At 45.8% G+C, this 20,287-nt stretch overlaps 1 protein-coding gene across 3 annotated transcripts in view; it reads right to left on the reverse strand.

Moving 5' to 3' along the window:
- The window catches only part of usp40 (ubiquitin specific peptidase 40), a 199,627-nt gene that overhangs the window by 145,384 nt on the left and 33,956 nt on the right, over positions 1-20,287 (reverse strand). For all 3 annotated transcript variants that reach the window (XM_072482533.1, XM_072482540.1, XM_072482550.1), the window contains 3 exons: positions 13,216-13,283; positions 4,994-5,107; positions 3,456-3,620 (listed from right to left, as the gene is read on the reverse strand). In XM_072482533.1, the coding sequence (XP_072338634.1) occupies positions 3,456-3,620; positions 4,994-5,107; positions 13,216-13,283 (347 nt within the window). The remainder of the gene's footprint in view (positions 1-3,455; positions 3,621-4,993; positions 5,108-13,215; positions 13,284-20,287) is intronic.

A 20,287-nucleotide genomic window follows, 5' to 3' on the forward strand; every position in this document is an offset into this window, starting at 1 on the left:
AACTGTGTCCCCTAGTTCCAGATTCCCCCATGAGGAGAAATATTCTCAGCAACTACCCTATCAAGCCCTCTCAGAATATTTTATATTTAAATAAGATCACCTTTCATTCTTCTAAACTCCGATGAATACAGGGCCAACCTTTCTTCATAAGGCAATCTTTTCATCCCAGGAATCAACCTTGTGAACTTTCTTTGAATTTGCCACAGCGCCAGGGACCCAGGTTCAATTCCGGCCTTGGGTGACTGTGTGGAGTTTGCATGTTCTCCCCGTGTCTGAGTGGGTTTCCTCCGGGTGCTCCGGTTTCCTCCCACAGTCCAAAGATGTGCAGGTTAGGTGGGGTTACGGGGTTATAGGGATAAAGCAGGGGAGTGGGCCTAGGTGGGTTGGTCTTTCAGAGGTTCGGTGCAGACTCAATGGGCCGAATGGGATTCTAGAATCTATGGATTCTAATTGCCTCCTAAAATAAGATTAAAATTGTATACATTATTCCAGGTATGGACTTACCAACACCCTATATAGTTGTAACAAGACTTCCCAACTTTCATACTCGAACCCCCTTGCACAAAAAGGCCAACATTCCATTTGCCTTCCCCGTTACAAAGGCGGGAGTAGCTGAAGACAAAAAGATCTGAAAATATTTTGTAACAAGGAATCATGTAATTGTAATGATTTGCAGTGAAATGCAAATACCGCCTAGGCGATTTCAAATGAGTGGAGGTTTTCCTTTTGTTTACGTTCTATGACTGGTAAGAAGACTGTGGACCAATGCATTTGTATCAAATCACCAAATTGACCTCAGCATTTCAGCAGTCAATGCAGTGCGTACATGTGTGTGATACAGGGTGAAAAATTTAATAAGTAGCAAATATGTTGCTTAATTCATTTCTAAGTTGCTTGATTAATAGGTTTGTATTATTTATGGTAAAGTTATACATTATACGGGGCAGCACAGTAGCATTGTGGATAGCACAATTGCTTCACAGCTCCAGGGTCCCAGGTTCGATTCCGGCTTGGGTCACTGTCTGTGCGGAGTCTGCACATCCTCCCCGTGTGTGCGTGGGTTTCCTCCGGGTGCTCCGGTTTCCTCCCCCAGTCCAAAGATGTGCAGGTTAGGTGGATTGGCCATGATAAATTGCCCTTAGTGTCCAAAATTGCCCATAGTGTTGGGTGAGGTTGATGGGTTATGGGGATAGGGTGGAGGTGTGGACCTTGGGTAGGTTGCTCTTTCCAAGGTCCGGTGCAGACTCGATGGACCGAATGGCCTCCTTCTGCACTGCAAATTCTATTAGTATCGTATTTGATTGCATTATTTGCAGCTATAACGGAGCTAAGGGTTAATGATTTTAAAAACATGCGCAATTTTCACGGAAAGTTGCTGCCTGCTGGTTTGACATCAAACATGGACCCCATGTATCATATGGTCAGCAAACAGCGCAAAACGATCACCAGTGAGTTTGGAGTTAGTTGGCGAGGCCATACCTAGTCAAGGGTTCATGTAACCAGGTCACACGTAGGCAGGAGACTACATGCATGTAGGGGGCAGGTAAAAAAGTAGAAACTTTGAGGATCTCGGCACACAGGAGGAGCAGCCAGTGAAGACATCAGACAGACAACATTGGAGAGAACCGAAGCCAATGTCATCGGTGTCGAGGCAGCTGCAAGAGACAAGGATTGAAATCTACTATTGCCTATTATGATTTATTCCTGTTCAAATCAATCAATTAAATCATTATAAATTCTGTAAACATATTGCACCCAAATTATTGCTTGTTGCCTTTTTGCCTTGTTCCAAGAACTCAACTAAGGTCAGGGTACCCTACAAATTCTTTACGCACATGCGAAGCAAAGCAAGGACTAATGCTGTGCTTTTCAAATGGCAAAAATGTTTCCTTCCTGTAATGACTTGCTGTACCTGAATGTTAACTTTTTATGATTCATGTATGAGAACACCCAGATCCCCCTGTGCTGCAGCACTCTGCAGTGTCTCTTCATTTAAATAATCTTCTAATTTTCAACTCTGTCCGCTAAAATGGACAACCTCAAATAGAAAATTTTTACTTCAAACATTTACTGTGATTTCTTTTTCCAGGAGATTGAGAATACAGCTTCCAACTTGGCAGCAGAAACTAGAAACCAATATCACTTTAAACGACCACGAGAGCGTAAAACAGTGTGAAGAATAACAGAAACAAACAGGCTCATAGGTCTCATGCTCTGTGGCAGAAATTATCAGTACTGATGCCGAGGGAGAGAATATGGGCAGAGACCAACAGAAGGGAAGTTCTGTAATTGAAAGAGCCCCAACAATTGAGATCGTACAGGATTGAGACAGCCCAGAGAATCATAAAGTGAAATCCTAATGCCTTAACATCCTTGGAAAGAAAGTAAATAGAAACTTGGGCTTACTATTCAGATCCTGATGGAAATACAGTAGAAGTAACAAGATAAAGCTCTGCAGCCACCCAGGTGAAGGGTGAGTGCAGAAAGTCCGCGACCTCAGAAAGAGATCAGAACAAGATCAGGCCGATTGGTCAAGGTGCCTCAGAGACTAAACCTCTGAAATCTGAAACTTTTGGGCGAGAAGTAGGAGGATGTAAATAATTGCGATAAAGACTTGGGGATAGATTAACATCAGTAGCACAAGATGCTGATGTAATGATGATGCAATAACAAATGACTGAGTAACAGAAATCTGAAAGGAAGATAAGTTCCAAATTTATGCAGGGTTCTTAGAATGTATATAACCACTGCAAATAAAGGGTAACGGTTTTAACAAACTACAGTGTCAAGCAGCTTACTTTGGGAGAATAGAAACACACAAAGAACCCCACATGGAGCTGGAACACACAAAACAATAATAACCACATAATCTGTTCTTTGTGATGTTGGTTGAGGGATAAATATTGTCCAGGACACCAGGGGGGGGGGGGACGCCCATCTTTTAAACAGTGCATGGGAAACACTTACATCCACCCAGATAAGCAGATGGGGCTTTAATTTAACATTTCATCTGAAAGACAGCAGCCTCAACCATGCAGTTCTCTCAGTCCTGCACTGAAATGTCAGCCTTGATTTTTGTCCCCAAGACTTGAATCCAGAATTATTTGACTTAGAGTCACTAGTATTATCAACTGAGTCATGGTTGAGACTGGAGGGTCTATGATCTTTGAAGTTGGCAGGGCAAGTTGAGAAAACAAATAGGGTTTGTTGCTCTATTAATGGAAGTATAAAACACTATTTAGGCCTCGGCTGAAGAACTGTGTTCAATTCTGGGCACCATATTTTAAGAAATATATCAAGTTCTTAAGAGAGGGAACAGAAAGGATTTATTGGAATTGGTACCAGGTAGATTTCAGTTATGTGGAGAGACTGGAGAAGCTGGGACTGTTCTCCTTAGAACAGAGGTTAGGCGGTGATATGATGCAGGCATTCAAAAATCATGAAGTGTTTTATACCTGTCTTTCACTAATGTTGCCGCACTCCTTACAAACAATCTTGTTAACAACAATTCCATGGTACAGTCTGTTAATGAGGTCATGTCCCGAGGTTCCAACTAAAGAGCTTTCAAGTGCACTGAAGAGAATTCGGTTTAATTCTTGTACATCATGCTGACTCGTCTCCTGTAAAATAATTTTGATCTGTTCAATTACACACTCCACCAATCATCTAAAGGTCTATCAATGAATGACAGTTTAAAGATTTTTCAGAGAAAACATACCACCAGAATAGCAACAAAGCAACATTACACATTTCATTGCTCAATTCCATGAAATTATAGCTCACAAATTCTTCAGGAGGTTTTGGTTCATTATTTCAACTCATATCCTCCGATTCTAGCATTCTCTGTGCATCATTGCCTCCCTCTACTCCACCACTTCAGCCCAAATTTCTTGAACATCCCGAACTTCTCCCGACTCTGCAAGCAACCTGAAAACCTAGCTATACAGCCATGCTTTCAGTCATTTCTGCTAACTTGTATCACTGTTCAATTTAGGTTCAGTATATGGCCAAAGGGACTTCATAATATCAAAAATGCTATATAAGTTACATGGGTGGCCCCTTGGTCAAGAAATGCTTGACAAGTTCAATTATGCTTCCAAAACCCTTGAGAGCACCTATTGCATTCCAGGTATTACTCTTCCACGTTTTAGAAAGAAAAAGGCATTTTTCTTTTGTCTAACATAGAACGAAACATTTGTAAGCCCCTGACGATGTGCAAACTTTCCTCACCAAAGTACAATTAAATCCAATTGACTTGGGGAGTAAGAAGTACTTGGCCAGAGACTTCAAAGGGACAGATCGAATTATCAATTAAACATTATAACCATATTTCAGATCCTAGACTCAACAGCTGATGAGTGGTGATGCAAAATAATTTTGAAGCCAGTGTCAGCTTGTAGCTGGCTCAAGAAGCAAAAAAAAGGGGAGATCTGATCACCTCCCATCTTCTTGGTCAGGTGGCTCCCAAGTAGTGACAATAAAATTAATTTTATTTCCTGGTGGAATTTTTTCCAAACCTAGATGGTATTGGCAAAATGGGGAACATTTAGGAGCAAAAGGAGGATTGCAGGCCTTAAGAGAAGGTGGTGGGAAAGGGTTGAGGAGACATTGGAACAGGACTTGGCACTGAACGGAGTTGACATTATTTCCCAAGGAAGCAAGAGATCAGAGTACACTTCCTGACAGCCGAATACCAGGATAGCAAACCTATTTTGGTACCATTTACCCACTAAGTTCTGCAATCTTTAATACTCTCAGAAAAAAATCATGAATCTATTTCTAAATATTTAACTGACCCCCAGCTTCAACAGCATTCTGGAGGGAATTTGTTTTCCACTACCCTCGGAGTGAAGGGGTGAAGAGAACAAAATATAGACCACGCATTTTTCTCCATTTAAGCAGCATATAACAGAGAAGGAAATTGACTTGCTTCTCTAAACGCTTTATAAATCCAATAATTAAAGAAAGAAATAATCAGCATTTTATAACACACCTCATTACTTGTCCAGCCAAAGCTATCTGTTAGGTCAGATGTCGATGCTGCCAGCTGGTCTGCAAGCAATAACTGTGCAAAAAGCCTCTGTAACTCCAAAGGGATGACTCGAACCTAAAAGAGTATTAATATTATTACTGTACACAATCTTTTCATCCCATCATACTCTAATACTCCAAATCCATTTTCAACTTTGCCCCAGTGCAAAGCAATAATGTGGACAGACCCAACACACTGAGACAAAGAATCACCGTCCGCTGAAACCGTGCAAATGCTTTATAACAGCAACTGCTAGAGTCATACTGTGCTTTTTAATTGTTATAAAAATACTTTTGGATTTCTTTTTTGAGACTATGTTGGCAATCCTGAACATTGGGTTGGAGCCTTGTTCATTGGTGGCGATCTTTGGGGTTTCAGTTGCGTCGGAGTTTCCTGGCTTTTGCCTCTCTAATAGCACGGAGTTGGATCCTCATGGGTTGGAGGTCGATTACACCGCCAAGAACCTCGACGTGGCTGGGTGACTTGATGGAGTTTTTACATCTTGAGAAGGTTAAGTTTATCGTGAGAGAGTCAGTGGAAGGGTTTAACCGCAGATGGCAGCCGTTTATATTGAACTTTAAAGAGTTGGTCACTGTTAGTTGTTTGGGGGGGGGGGGGGGGGGGGGAAGAGACTTAATAACTAAGTTTTACTGTTGTAAGAGAAGAGGGGGTGGAGGAGGGGACTCTTTACAGTTTAATTGTTATTCTGTGTTTGAGTAGGATTTGTATTAAAATTGTTTTAAAAGTTTTAATGAAAATATTTCCCCCCAAAAAAGAATACTCTTGGATACTGATGGGTACAGCAGAGAAGCATAGTGAAGAAGAAAATATTAAGTTGTTTAGCCCAGGGTCCAGGTTCAATTCCCAGCTTGGGACACTGTCTGTGCGGAGTCTGCACGTTCTCCCCATGTCTGCGTGGGTTTCCTCCGGATGCTCCGGTTTCCTCCCACAGTCCAAAGATGTGCAGGTTAGGTGGATTGGACAAGCTAAATTGCCCTTAGTGTCCAAAAAAAAAGGTTGGGTGGTTTGCTGGGTTACGGGGATAGGGTGGAGGTGCGGTCTTGGGTAGGGTGCTCTTTCCAATGGCCAAACGGCCTCCTTCTGCACTGTAAATTCTATGGTATTATGATCCTTGAAAGTGGCTAAATCACTAGGCCCAGATGAAATGTATCGCAGGCTGCTTATGAAAGCAGGGGCTCTGTAGAGTATCATCTTCAATCTTGCTAATATAGTATTCAGTGTATAAAAAGGGGGAGAAAGGCAGTTCTTCTAATTACAGGCCAGTCAACCTCACCTTGATAATGGGAAAATTATTAGAAAACATTCTGACAGATGGTAAAATTGTAATTTAGAGAGGAACAAATTAATCAAGGGCAACACTGCAATGAAGTTATTGTGAAAATTCTCTCGTCACCACATTACGGCGCCTGTTCGGGTACACTGAGGGAGAATTCAGAATGTCCAAATCACCAAATAAGCACGTCTTTCGGGACTTGTGGGAGGAAACCAGAGCTCTCGGAGGAAACCCACGCAGACACGTGGAGAACGTGCAGACACCGCACAGTGACCAAGCTGGGAATTGAACTTGGGTCGCTGGCGCTGTGAAGCAAGAGTGCTAACCACTGTGATACCGTGCCATGTGATGGGTTTTAGCAAAGCTTACCAATGTCCCACACGTGGACTGATCAAAAAATTAAAAGCTCATAGATTTCAAGGGCAAATGGCAAGTTGATACCAAAATTGGCCCAATGCTAGAATGCAAAAAGGTTATAGCCAATGGATGTTTTTGTGACTGGAAAGTTTTTTCCAATGGGGTGCTACAAGGCTCAGTACTATCATATATCCATGCAGGATTAAGACGTTTACAGTTGATACAAAAATTGACAGTGTGATTTTTAGTGGAGAGAAAGTTGTAGACTGCAGAAAGCTATCAAAGAACTGGTCGGGTTCCGAGGAGCTGAAGCGCAAGTGGACCGAGGAGCTGAAGCGCAAGTAGGAGGAGGAGCTGGGAGGTGAGATAGAGGATGGTCTACGGGCAGACGCGTTGAGTAGAGTCAACACATCAGTAACATGTGCCAGGCTCAGCCTGATACAATTAAGGTTGTTCACCGGGCTCACATGACAATGACCCGGATGAGCAGATTCTTTGGGGTGGAGGACAGGTGCGCAAAATGTGTGGGAGGACCGGCGAACCATGTCCACATGTTTTGGGCATGTCCAAAGCTTTGGGGATTTTGGCAGGGGTTTGTGGACGTCATGTCACGGTGTTAAAAACAAGGGTGGCGCTGATTCCAGAGGTGCCGATTTTCGGGGTGTCGGAAGACCCGGGAATCTAGGAGAAGAGGCAGACGTTCTGGCCTTTGCTTCCCTGGTAGCCCAGAGCTGGATACTATTAGCTTGGAGGGACTCAAAGCCCCCAAAGTCGAAGACCTGGCTATCGGACATGGCTAGCTTTCTCTGTTTGGAGAAAATCAAGTTCGCCTTGAGAGGGTCACTGTTAGAGTTCACCAGGAAGTGGCAACCGTTCGTCGACCTCTTTGCGAGAAATTAATCGTCAGCAGACGGGAAGGGGGGGGCGGAAAAGAGTATTTAGATTAGAGTAGGTAAATGGCTTTTGCACTATGTTTATGGTTTCATGTATATTGTTTATTTTGTTGTTGTCACCATACCAAAAATACCTCAATAAAATGTTTATTAAAAAAAAAAGAACTGGTCGGGTTGGCAGAAAAGTGGTGAATGGAATATAATTCATATAGGTGTAAGATGATGCATTCGAGGAGCTCAAACACGCCATTGGAATACATGATAAATGAGGGTTCTGTGAAGTTTAGGGGGGCCAAGATATATTAAAATGTATATCTATAGATCCCTGAAGTTAGCAAGACAGGTAGGTAAAGTAGTCAAGAAGGCACAGGAAGACTTTCATTCATTGGCCAAGGTCTAGGGTACAAGAGCAAAGAGGTTATGCTAACACTGTATGAAATACTAGTTCGACCACAGGTACAGTACTGCGTACAGTTCTGTTCTTCGCGGTCAAAGGAGGAATATGATCACACTGGAGGGAGCACAGGAGAGATTTATGAGGATGCTGCCAAGAATGGAGAATTTTAGCGGTGAAGAAATATGTTGTAGTTGTTATTTTTGGAACAGTGGACTGAGTGGTTATTTCATTGAGGAGGATCCTAAATAGAATGGATAGGAAGGACCTCTTTTCACTAACAGAAGTCAATAGCTGTGTGCATGAATTTAAAATAATTGGTAGAACTAGAGGCGAGTTCAAGACTACGTTTTTTACCTAGAGGATGATAGTTACCTGAATGTGGAACCATCACAGACGAATAAGGAGCCGCGTAAAAGGACATCTGATCATCATCAGTCAATCTGATTTTCACTGAATTAGAGGGCGCGATTCTCCGCTCCCGCGACTAAATGCCCACGCCGTCGTGAACGCTGTCGAGGTTCACGACGGCGCGAAACGGCCCAGATCTCGACCGATTGAGGGGCGGAAAATGGGCTAGGATCGGGGCCGTGAGAAACTCGGGGGGGGGGGGGGGGTGCGTGTCGTGAAACCAGCGTCGTCAGCATGCGCCGGGCATTGGCGCCGCATAAATGTGGTGCCGCGTCATCCGCTGCGTAACTGCCGTCACCCGCGCATGCGCGGGTTGGCCGGCGCCAGCCCGCGCATGCGTGGTTGCCGTCCTCCCCGAGGCCGCCCCGCAAGAAGATGTCAGATGGATTTTGAGGGGCAGGGAGGGAAGGAGTTCCTCCTTCAGAGAGGTGGGCACCGATCGCGGGCCAGACCCCCTTTGAGTCCTACCCCGGTGAAAGAACCCCCCTCGCCACCCCCCCCCCCCCCACAGGCCGCCCCCCCAGCGTTCCCGCGCGGTTCCCGCCGGCAGCGACCAGGTGTGGATGGTGCCGGCGGGAAGCCGGCGTTTTGGGCAGACCGCTCGGCCCATCCAGGCCGAAGAATAGCGGGTGTATCGGAGAATCGCCATTTTGGGTATCCCGGGCGATTCTCCGGCATGCGCCGCGCAGAACTCGACGGGGACGTTGTCGCCGCTTGCGTGAATCGCGGGAGGGCGTCGGACCGGCGTCGCGGGGAAAAATGGCGCGCCAGGCGATTCTCCCAACCGCCGAGGGAGCGGAGAATCACGCCCAGAGTCTTTCAATCAGCCACCTTAAATTGAGTAGCTTTTCAGGATCACACACCAAGACACTCAGTACCCATTGCTGTAGAGGAGCAGGCACCAACCCCCACCCTGCAAGCCCTCCACATGCACACTCTCTCTCTTTACGTCCTCTAGTTGGAAGGAACTTTTGCGAAGACAAACACAAAGTTGGAGAGTTTAGTCATCCGTTGAAAATGTGTGAGGGACAATAGGGTTTGAAGGAAAACGTCTTCTTTCTTTCTGGCTGGGAGTCGATTCTGACCCACAGCAAAGCTCGCTGAATTTACCGGATTAAACCTGGCACAGAATAATTACACTTGGTCTTTTTCACAATAGCTACCGAAGGAAAATCCTCTGAACTTTACAGGTAGTGCCGCATTTGTCTGCCCCCACCCACCCAAAAAGAATCTTGCATCATTAAGTCAAAAATTCTTGATATCAGTCCTCAAAATAGCCTTCGAGTTTAAACCTGTATCCTACTCTCATAGTTTAATTTACAATAGTGTTCTGTATTCATCTTTCCCAGTCCTTTCATAGAATCAAAGAATTTACAGTGCAGGTGTCCATTCAGCCCATCGAGTCTGGAAAGAGCAAATAATTTGTCTTCCCCTGCATGATTATCTTTATAATAATAATAATCTTTATTGTCACAAGTAGGCTTACATTAACACTGCAATGAAGTTACTGTGAAAAGCCTCTAGTCGCCACATTCCAGTGCCTGTTTGGGTACACTGTGGGAGAATTCAGAATGTCCAAATGACCTAACAGCTTGTCTTTCGGGACCTGTGGGAGAAAACCGGAGCACCCGGAAGAAACCCAGGCAGACACGGGGAGAACGTGCAGACTCCACACAGACAGTGACTCAAGCCGGGAATCGAACCTGGGACCCTGGCACTGTGAAGCTACAGTACAATCCACTGTGCTATCATGCTGCCTTTAATCTTTAAGATTCAGGACTATTATGCCTCAATTTCTGTAGTCTTTCCTCGGTGTTAGTTGTAGCTCAGTGGGTGACGCTCTTGTCTCTGCATCAGACAGATGGTTGTGGGTTCACCTCCGCATCTAGGCCAACATCCCACTGCAGGGATGCTGACCTGTTAGAAATCCTGTTTCTCAGATACCCTGTTAAATGGAGGCTCTGCTTCTCATGTGGATTTAAAAGATTCCATGGGACTATATTGAATAAGAGCAGGGAGTTATCCCTGATGTCCTAACTAACATTTATCCCCCAATCAACATCGCACAAAAAAACATGCTTATCTGGTCTTTATCACATTGCTGTTTGTGGGAGTTTGCTGTGAATAAACTGACATTACAGCAGTGACTGTACTTTATTGGCTGCAAACTTTGTACTCATCTAGTTGTGAAGGTGCTAGCAAAATGCAATCCTGTTTTATTTCCATAATTCAAACATTGACATCAACCTCGTGTCTCTCCTCTGCACTTTGAATATCACTCTACCTTCACAGAGTCATAGGGTTTTACAGCACAGAAAGAGGCCCTTCGGGCCATCGTGCCTATACCCGCCATCTAGTGCATCCTGAAGGTTCGCCAGCTGGCAAAATTGGATCCCGGGAGAAAATGTTTGAAAAATACTGCCATAACTACAGGACTACAAGCCACGATCTGGAAGACGGAATTAGAATAAATCGGTTTGGCATGCATGGGCAAGGTGTGCTGAATGGCCTGCTTCAGTGCCGTAAATCATTTTATGTTTCTATATATTGCTTGGGCACAATTACCTGCAGAATAACTGTCTGGTAATACTTCTAAATTCTGCAGTAAACCTCGCTATTAATTCAATACACCAGCCAGCTCTGATTATTCATTTTTCTGACCCTACATGAATGGTGAAGGATGAAAATAAAGGGATGTGTGCAGAGTTGCAATAAACGTCAGGAGACACCGATGAGTACTCATACACATGGAATCATCTATCAATTTGAACTAGAACCATTCACATCAAAAGATCAGGGGCGAGATTTTCCTTCCCCCGCCGGGTCGGAGAATCGCCGGGGGCTGGCGTGAATCCCGCCCCCGCCGGTTGCCGAATTCTCCGGCACCGGAGATTCGGCGGGGGCGGGAATCGCGCCGTGCCGGCACACCCCCCCCCCCCCCCCCCCCCCCCCCCCGACACACACAATTCTCCGGCCCAAATGGGCCGAAGTCCCGCTGCTAGAATGCCTGTCCCGCCAGCGTGGATTAAACCGCCTCTCTTACCGGCGGGACAAGGCGGCGCGGGCGGGCTCCGGGGTCCTGGGGGGGGCGCGGGGCGATCTGGCCCCGGGGGGTGCCCCCACGGTGGCCTGGCTCGCGATCGGGGCCCACCGATCCGCGGGCGGGCCTGTGCCGTGGGGGCACTCTTTTCCTTCCGCCTTCGCCACAGTCTCCACCATGGCGGAGGCGGAAGAGACTCCCTCCACAGCGCATGCGCGGTGATGCCGTGAGCAGCCGCTAACGCTCCCGCGCATGCGCCGCCCGGCAATGTCATTTCCGTGCCAGCTGGCGGGGCACCAAAGGCCTTTTCCGCCAGCTGGCGGGGCGGAAATCAGTCCGGCTCGGGCCTAGCCCCGCAAGGTTAGGGCTCGGCCCCCCAAGATGCGGAGGATTCCGCACCTTTGGAGCGGCGCGATGCCGGACTGATTAGCGCCGTTTATGGCGCCGGTCGGCGGACATCGCGCCGATAATGGAGAATTTCGCCCCAGGTGTGAGACACATCACAAACCCATTTATACCCACAAAGTATCTTTATTTTTAAATGTTAAATTGATCACTATTGTAATACCAAAATTAATGAACTTATGGTCTAAAAGAGTGAGATTTGACAGGCCTTGTAGCGGCCCTGCTGTTACAGCCGAAACCTCTCGGCTAGCACTTTGTACATTCTGACAACTATTAAAAAAAGTTAAAAGGTCCAGATCACAGAAGAAACTCTCCTAGGCAATATATAGAGCCTTACTAGGTCAAATCAATAACATCATCAGGGAAGAAAGAAAGACTTTCACTCATGTTATACCTTTAATGACCTCAGGATATATCCCAAAGTACATTACAACTGATGAAGAGCTTTTGAAGCACAAGTCACTGTTGTAATATAGCAAGGTTTTTTAATCAAAGGTGACTAATATGTATTGGACAGTGAAAGTATGTACATACAACAGCTTCGGGCATTAACATTTAAAACATTACAAGATTGAACTATTATTTGTACTGAAATATGTCACTAAAGATCAAGGCAAACTGTGGGACCTGCACAAGGCATCAGAAACAAAGACAGATTGTGTTTTTTTCTATTGGTTCAGGGATATGAGCTACTTCCATTCCACTAAGTTTTTACTTGTTCTGTAGCTAATCGTGTGCCTAAGTATTACATGTACCATGTGCTAGCTTGTGTGCTGGAGTGTCAGAAAGGGTCCACATTGTTGGCATGGTGTACTTTGTGATAACTGAGATTGTCCTTGTGAAGCACCTATAGGTTTCAGTGCAATTGACCTTTTGAGTCAGTTTTATGTTCGAAAATTTGTCACTTGTGCGAACAGAAATCTGAAGCCAGGTGTTCTATTTCCAGATATGGAAGGGCAGACTGGGATGTTCCTCAATACTAATAGGCCCTGGAGTAAGTTGGACATAGAGGCTAAAAGAGAAAACAAGTCACTTCATATGCTCACACAACAGTGGTATTAGAAAATTATCAGTTATTTACTTGAAATATAATTCTGAAGTTTAATTGATCAGAAAATAAGCACTTATTGTTCATAGGGTGATGATAGAAGGAAATCGTATTTTACTGATCACATTACTTATGCATTAATACAGCCATTTTGTTTTATTTCAATTGGAAGAGAAACAAAAATTAGTAGCCCACAGATAGTCTGAGGACCCATAACACCAGCTCAGGAATTAACATGAGCTTTTTGTGTTCATTTACTTGAATGTCTGAACTTAATAAAGAGGAACAGTGCAGAACACAAAGAATTAATGTTAAAAATAGATAAAGGCAAATATTCCCACCTTTGACTCTGGTTTGTCTTTGTCTGATAAATATCCCAGTTCCTCCGGCCCCAGGGCAAACAATGATTCTGAGTCAAAAGAGATGGAATGTTAATCATACAGCATAACTTGCATTTATACGGAGTCATTATTGTTTTAAAAAACTCTAGGAGTTAAATTAGACGCTTTAAAGTGAAAAGAGATATTAGGATGGGTGAGCAAAGGCTTTGTGGAAAAGGTCGTTTTTAGAAAGGAGGTGGAAATACATAGGGCTTTAGGAAGAGAATTCCAGAATTTAGGGCCAATGGGCTGAACGCAGCCATTAACAGCAGATTTACGAGGGAAGATGGGCAGGACAGCATAGTAAGACACCACACTAAGAAAACAAAAAGGGACGGTCAATAAAGAATTAAAGGTGCTATATTTAAATGCGCGCAGTGTACGGAACAAGGTAGATGAGCTTGTGGCCCAGATTGTGACTGGCAGGTATGATGTGGTAGGCATCACAGAGACATGGTTGCAGGGGGTTCAGGACTGGCATTTAAACATCCAGGGATTCACAACCTATCAAAAAGACAGAGAGGTGGGCACAGGGGGCGGGGTTGCCTTGTTAATTAGGAATGAAATTAAATCAATAGCACTAAACGACATAGGGTCAGATGATGTGGAATCTGTGTGGGTAGAGTTGAGGAACCACAAAGGCAAAAAAAACATAATGGGAGTTGTGTACAGGCCTCCTAACAGTGGTCAGGACTGGGGGCACAAAATGCACCACGAAATAGAAAGTGCATGTCAGAAAGGCAAGGTCACAGTGATCATGGGGGACTTCAATATGCAGGTGGACTGGGTAAATAATGCTGCCAGTGGACCCAAGGAAAGGGAATTCATTGAATGTTTACAGGAGGGCTTTTTGGAACAGCTTGTGATGGAGCCCACGAGGGAACAGGCCATTCTGGACTTAGTGTTATGTAATGAGCCAGACTTGATTAAAGATCTTAAAGTAAGGGAGCACTTAGGAGGCAGTGATCATAATATGGTCGAATTCAATCTCCAATTTGAAAGAAAGAAGGTAGAATCAGATGTAAAGGTGTTACAGTTAAATAAAGGTAACTACAGGGGCATGAGGGAGGAACTGACGAAAATCGACTGGGAGCAGAGCCTAGTGGGAAAGACAGTAGAACAGCAATGGCAGGAGTTTCTGGGAGTAATTGAGGACACAGTACAGAGGTTCATCCCAAAGAAAAGAAAGGTTATCAGAGGGGGGATTAGGCAGCCATGGCTGACAAAGGAAGTTAGGGAATGCATCAAAGCAAAAGAGAAAGCCTATAATGTGGCAAAGAGTAGTGGGAAGTCAGAAGATTGGGAAGACTACAAAAACAAACAGAGGATAACAAAGAGAGAAATAAGGAAAGAGAGGATCAAATTTGAAGGTATGCTAGCCAGTAACATTAGGAATGATAGTAAAAGTTTCTTTAAATACATTAAAAACAAACGGGAGGCAAAAGTTGACATTGGGCCGCTCCAAAATGACGCTGGTAATTTTGTGATGGGAGACAAGGAAATAGCTGAGGAACTGAATAAGTACTTTGCGTCAGTCTTCACAGTAGAAGACATGAGTAATATCCCAACAATTCCGGAGAGTCAGGGGGCAGAGTTGAATATGGTAGCCATCACAAAGGAGAAAGTGCTAGAGAAACTAAGAGGTCTAAAAATTGATAAATCTCCGGGCCCAGATGGGCTACATCCTAGAGTTCTAAAGGAGATAGCTGAAGAAATAGTGGAGGCGTTAGTTATGATCTATCAAAAGTCACTGGAGTCAGGGAAAGTCCCAGAGGATTGGAAAATCGCTGTTGTAACCCCCCTGTTCAAGAAGGGAACAAGGAAAAAGATGGAAAATTATAGGCCAATTGTTGTTGGCAAGATTCTAGAATCCATTGTTAAGGATGAGATTTCTAAATTCTTGGAAGTGCAGGGTCGGATTAGGACAAGTCAGCATGGATTTAGTAAGGGGAGGTCGTGCCTGACAAACCTGTTAAGAGTTCTTTGAAGAGATAACAAATAGGTTAGACCAAGGAGAGCCAATGGATGTTATCTATCTTGACTTCCAAAAGGCCTTTGATAAGGTGCCTCACGGGAGACTGCTGAGTAAAATAAGGGCCCATGGTATTCGAGGCAAGGTACTAACATGGATTGACGATTGGCTGTCAGGCAGAAGGCAGAGAGTTGGGATAAAAGGTTCTTTTTCGGAATGGCAACCGGTGACGAGTGGTGTCCCGCAGGGTTCAGTGTTGGGGCCACAGCTGTTCTCTTTATATATTAACGATCTAGATAACGGGACTGGGGGAATTCTGGCTAAGTTTGCCGATGATACAAAGATAGGTGGAGGGGCAGGTAGTATGGAGGAGGTGGGGAGGCTGCAGAAAGATTTAGACAGTTTAGGAGAGTGGTCCAAGAAATGGCTGATGAAATTCAACTTGGGCAAGTGCAAGGTCTTGCACTTTGGAAAAAAGAATAGAGGCATGGACTATTTTCTAAACGGTGACAAAATTCATAATGCTGAAGTGCAAAGGGACTTGGGAGTCCTAGTCCAGGATTCTCTAAAGGTAAACTTGCAGGTTGAGTCCGTAATTAAGAAAGCAAATGCAATGTTGTCATTCATCTCAAGAGGCTTGGAATATAAAAGCAGGGATGTACTTCTGAAGCTTTATAAAGCATTAGTTAGGCCCCATTTAGAATATGGTGAGCAATTTTGGGCCCCACACCTCAGGAAGGACATACTGGCACTGGAGCGGGTCCAGCGGAGATTCACACGGATGATCCCAGGAATGGTAGGCCTAACATACGATGAACGTCTGAGGATCCTGGGATTATATTCATTGGAGTTGAGGGGAGATCTAATAGAAACTTACAAGATAATGAATGGCTTGGATAGGGTGGATGTAGGGAAGTTGTTTCCATTAGCAGGGGAGACTAGGACCCGGGGGCACAGCCTTAGAATAAAAGGGAGTCACTATAGAGCAGAGATGAGGAGAAATTTCTTCAGCCAGAGAGTGGTGGGTCTGTGGGATTCATTGCCACAGAGGGCGGTGGAGGCCGGGACGTTGAGTGTCTTTAAGACAGAAGTTGATAAATTCTTGATTTCTCGAGGAATTAAGGGCGATGGAGAGAGAGCGGGTAAATGGAGTTGAAATCAGCCATGATTGAATGGTGGAGTGGACTCGATGGGCCGAATGGCCTTACTTCCGCTCCTATGTCTTATGGTCTTATGGTTGGGGGGTCGCAGAAGTCTTGGAGAATTGTAAAGCCAGAGGATTTCACAAAAAGGGTTAAGGCCACAAAAATATATGAATGCAAGGCTGAGAATTTTAAATTAGATGCACTGGAGGACCCAGGGTCAACAAAGGTTAGTGAGGACAGGAATGATGGATGAGCAGGACATAGTGTGGATTATGATATAGGCAGACAATTTTTGTGATGAGCTGAACATGAAAAGGCTAAGAGGTGTAAGAAAGCCTGACCAGGCCAGTGTTGCAACAGCCTTGGCTGGAGGCAATGAAGGCCTGCAATAAACGTTTCAGTAGCAGATGGACTGAGTCAGGATGGTAGTGGGTATGGAATTGGAGGCTCAGCTCAGGGTCAAATAGAACCCTGAAACTGTGAATGCTGTAGTGTTTTAACTACTGCCCCTACTTTCATCCAGAACCAGGTGGAGAATGACACCAGTTACAAATGTAAAGGGTTTGGGCCATGCAACACAAAATCAGGACAGAAAGATAAAAGTGCCTTCTATAATTAATTTCTCACGGCATAAATATATTTTATTTTAGTGTTCCTGTTTATTCAGCAGTTTAAAAATTGGGATAGTTGAATAACATGATCGTCATGTCCTGTGTGGCATTTTAAAACATCCACACGGTATTAAATCCCTCAACTCCTCTGCCCAATAGTAAAATATTTGTACCCTTGGTTTTCCCTCGCATTCCTCCTCTCCATTTTCTGAGGCTTCCCTGCCTGGCCTAAACTGCCTCAGATGGATAGACTTTTGTCTCTCCTTCAAACTCTGTGCATTTCCAGAATGCTCCTTTATTGTTTTAGATTCCCAACATCCAGATTTTCTTTTTTAATCAAGTATGGTTATTGTAAACACATTCTTAAATAAAACAGAGATACAGGGCCAGGCGATGTGTTGTACATGCATGATGTGGGAGCTGGTGGACCCCATTGTGGTTCTTGGTGAACACACCTGTAACAAGTGTTGGTTGCTTGTGGAACTTCAGCTCAGTGTTGAACAGCTAGAGTCTGAGCTTCGGATGCTGCGACCCATCTGGGAGGCGGAAGAATTACCTGGAAGCGGTGTTTCAAGAGGCAGTCACATCTCGTAGATTAAGTACCTTGAATTCAGCCAGTGGTCAGGGACAGAAGGGTGTGACTATGAGTGAGGTAGGTAGAGGGATCCAGGAGATAGGGTTGCAGGAACATCAACCCTTGTCCAACAGGTTTGAGATTCTTACTCCCTGTGTGGATGAGAACAGGGACTATGGGGAGGATGAACAAACTGACAACAGCACTGTGGTACAGCGAGCCATTCAAGTGGGAGGAGAGAAAAGAAATCTAGTCATAATCGGGCATAGTATAGTTATGGGCATAGACACTGTTTACCGTGACCAGGAATGAGAGTCCCGAAGGCTTGTGTCGCCTACCTGGTGCTTGGGTTCGGGGTATCTCATCTGGGTTGCAGAGAAACTTTGAGTTGGAGGGTAAAGATCCGGCTGTCGTGGTCCACGCAGGTAACAACAACATAGGTAGATCAGTGATAGAGGTTCTGCCAAAGGAATATAAGCAGCTAGGGGCTAAATTAAAAAGCAGATTCAAAAATGTAATAATCTCCAGGTTACTACTTGAGCTAATTGGCACAAGGTCAATAAGATTAAAGAGGTTAAGTGCATGGCTCAAAGGTTGGTGTGGAAAAAATGGGTTCAAATTCATGGGGCATTGGCACCAGTACTGGAAAGAGGGAGCTGTTCCGATGGGAAAGTCTTTACCTGAATCATGATGGGACCAGAGTTCTGGCGAATCGCATAACTAAGGGCTTTAAACTAAATGAAGGAGTTTCCAGAACAAGTAATAGAACAGAGGGCTCGATTCAATCGGCAACTAAGTCCTATAGCGAGCACATTTAGACGTGCTTTTCCCGGTGGTCGCAGCGGCTCACGTTGTATAAGTGGCCTTAGTGAGGAATGCACGGCTGATGCCGCATATAGACACGTTTTGTACACAAGGGAGCTCCGCTCGCAGGAACTCCCCAGTGTCGTGAGGAATCCGGATGCTATTTGCAAATAGCGCCCCAATCTCCAAGGACCCTGAAGCGACCCCCGATCACCCCCCCTGCCCGAACGCACGACAGGAGGGTCTCTGGCAACGTACCCCCCGCGCCCCTCCCAAAACCCAAGCAGGGCACACCAGCCCAATCGCGCGCACGCAAAAATGCCAGGCTGGCATCCTAGTGGTGGCAATGCTAGCTGACACTGCCACCTGGGCAGCTTTGCAGTGCCAGACTGGCACCAGGCTGCCACTGTCAGGTGCCCAGGTAGCACCGGCAGTGCCAGGGCGCCACCCTGCCCAAAGGGCATGAATCCCCTGGGAGATCCTCACAAGTGCCGTTCGGTCTGGTCCCTCTCTGTGTCCCTCTCGTCCAAGGTCCCCGAGGCAAAGCGGATGAATCACAAAGCCTCAGATACCTCGGGAATCTGCACATTAGAGTGAGACAGCTGCCTGGCTCTAATATGCAGATTTCCCAAAAAGTGATCCTGCCCACAATGGCAGGATTAACATGCCAACATCTCACAAGGGTGTTGCAAGCCTGGTAGATCCCAGGAGCGGAGCCTCCCGGCTTTTATCGACCACACTGCACCGTGGCGAGCTGCTTTTCAGGCATAGCGTGGCCATTGGATTGCGCCCCGAGAGTTTGGAAAGCGGCAGGAATCTAACTACAGGCACAGCAAATAAGGGGACAACTATTAGAAGGAGGGCAGTCAACGCAGGGCTGAGGGTGTTGTACCTAAATGCACGCAGTAAATGAGCTTGTAGCGCACATTGAAATTGGCGGGTAAGGTGTTATGGGCATCACAGAGACGTGATTGCAAGGGGATCAGGGCTCGGATCGAAATATCCAAAGATCTGTGTCCTGCAGGTGGGCAGAGGGGGCGGGTTGACTTGTTAGTAAGAAATTAAATTAAATCAATAGCAAGACGCGCCTTAGGGTTGGAAGGCATAGAATCTGTGTGGGTAGAGTTGAGGAAACGCAAAATAAAAACACTGTTGGGAATTATGTGCAGACCCCCTAGCAGCATTCAGGGTGTGGGGCATAAAATATATCAGGAGATAGTAAAGGCACATAAGAAAGGCAATATTAGAATAATTCTAGGGGACTTCAATAAGCACATGGACTGGGAAAATCAGGATGGTAGCAGATCCAAAGAAAAGGAATTCATGGAATGTTTACAAGATGCTTTTTCTGGAGCAGCTTAAGGTAGAGCCCACTGGGCAACAGGCAATTCTGGATTTGGTGATGTGCAATGAGGCAAACTTGATTAGGGAAAAAGGGGAAGGAACCTTTAGAGGCAGTGACCACAACATGATAGAATTCACCCTGCAGCTTGAGATGGAGATGCTGAAATCAGGGGCGTCATTCTCCGACCCCCCGCCGGGTCGGAGAATGGCCGTTGGCCGCCGTGAATCCCGCCCCCGCCCCCGCCGAAGTCTCCGGTACCGGAGATTGGGCGGGGCGGGAATCGGGCCACGCCGCTTGGCGGGACCCCGCGCTCAATTCTCCGGCCCGGATGGGCCGAAGATCCGCCCAGAAATTGCATGACCCGCCGGCGTAAATCAAAGCTGGTATTTACCGGCGGGACCAGGCGGCGTCGGCGGGCTCCGGGGTCCTGGGGGGGGGCGCGATCTGACCCTGGGGAGTGCCCCCACGGTGGCCTGGCCCGCGATCGGGGCCCACCGATCCGCGGGCGGGCCTGTGCCGTGGGGGCACTCTTTCCCTTCCGCCTCCGCCACGGTCTCCACCATGGCGGAGGAGAAAGTGACT

Source organism: Scyliorhinus torazame, chromosome 2 (assembly GCF_047496885.1).
Source record: "Scyliorhinus torazame isolate Kashiwa2021f chromosome 2, sScyTor2.1, whole genome shotgun sequence".
Taxonomy (NCBI): Eukaryota; Metazoa; Chordata; class Chondrichthyes; order Carcharhiniformes; family Scyliorhinidae; genus Scyliorhinus; species Scyliorhinus torazame.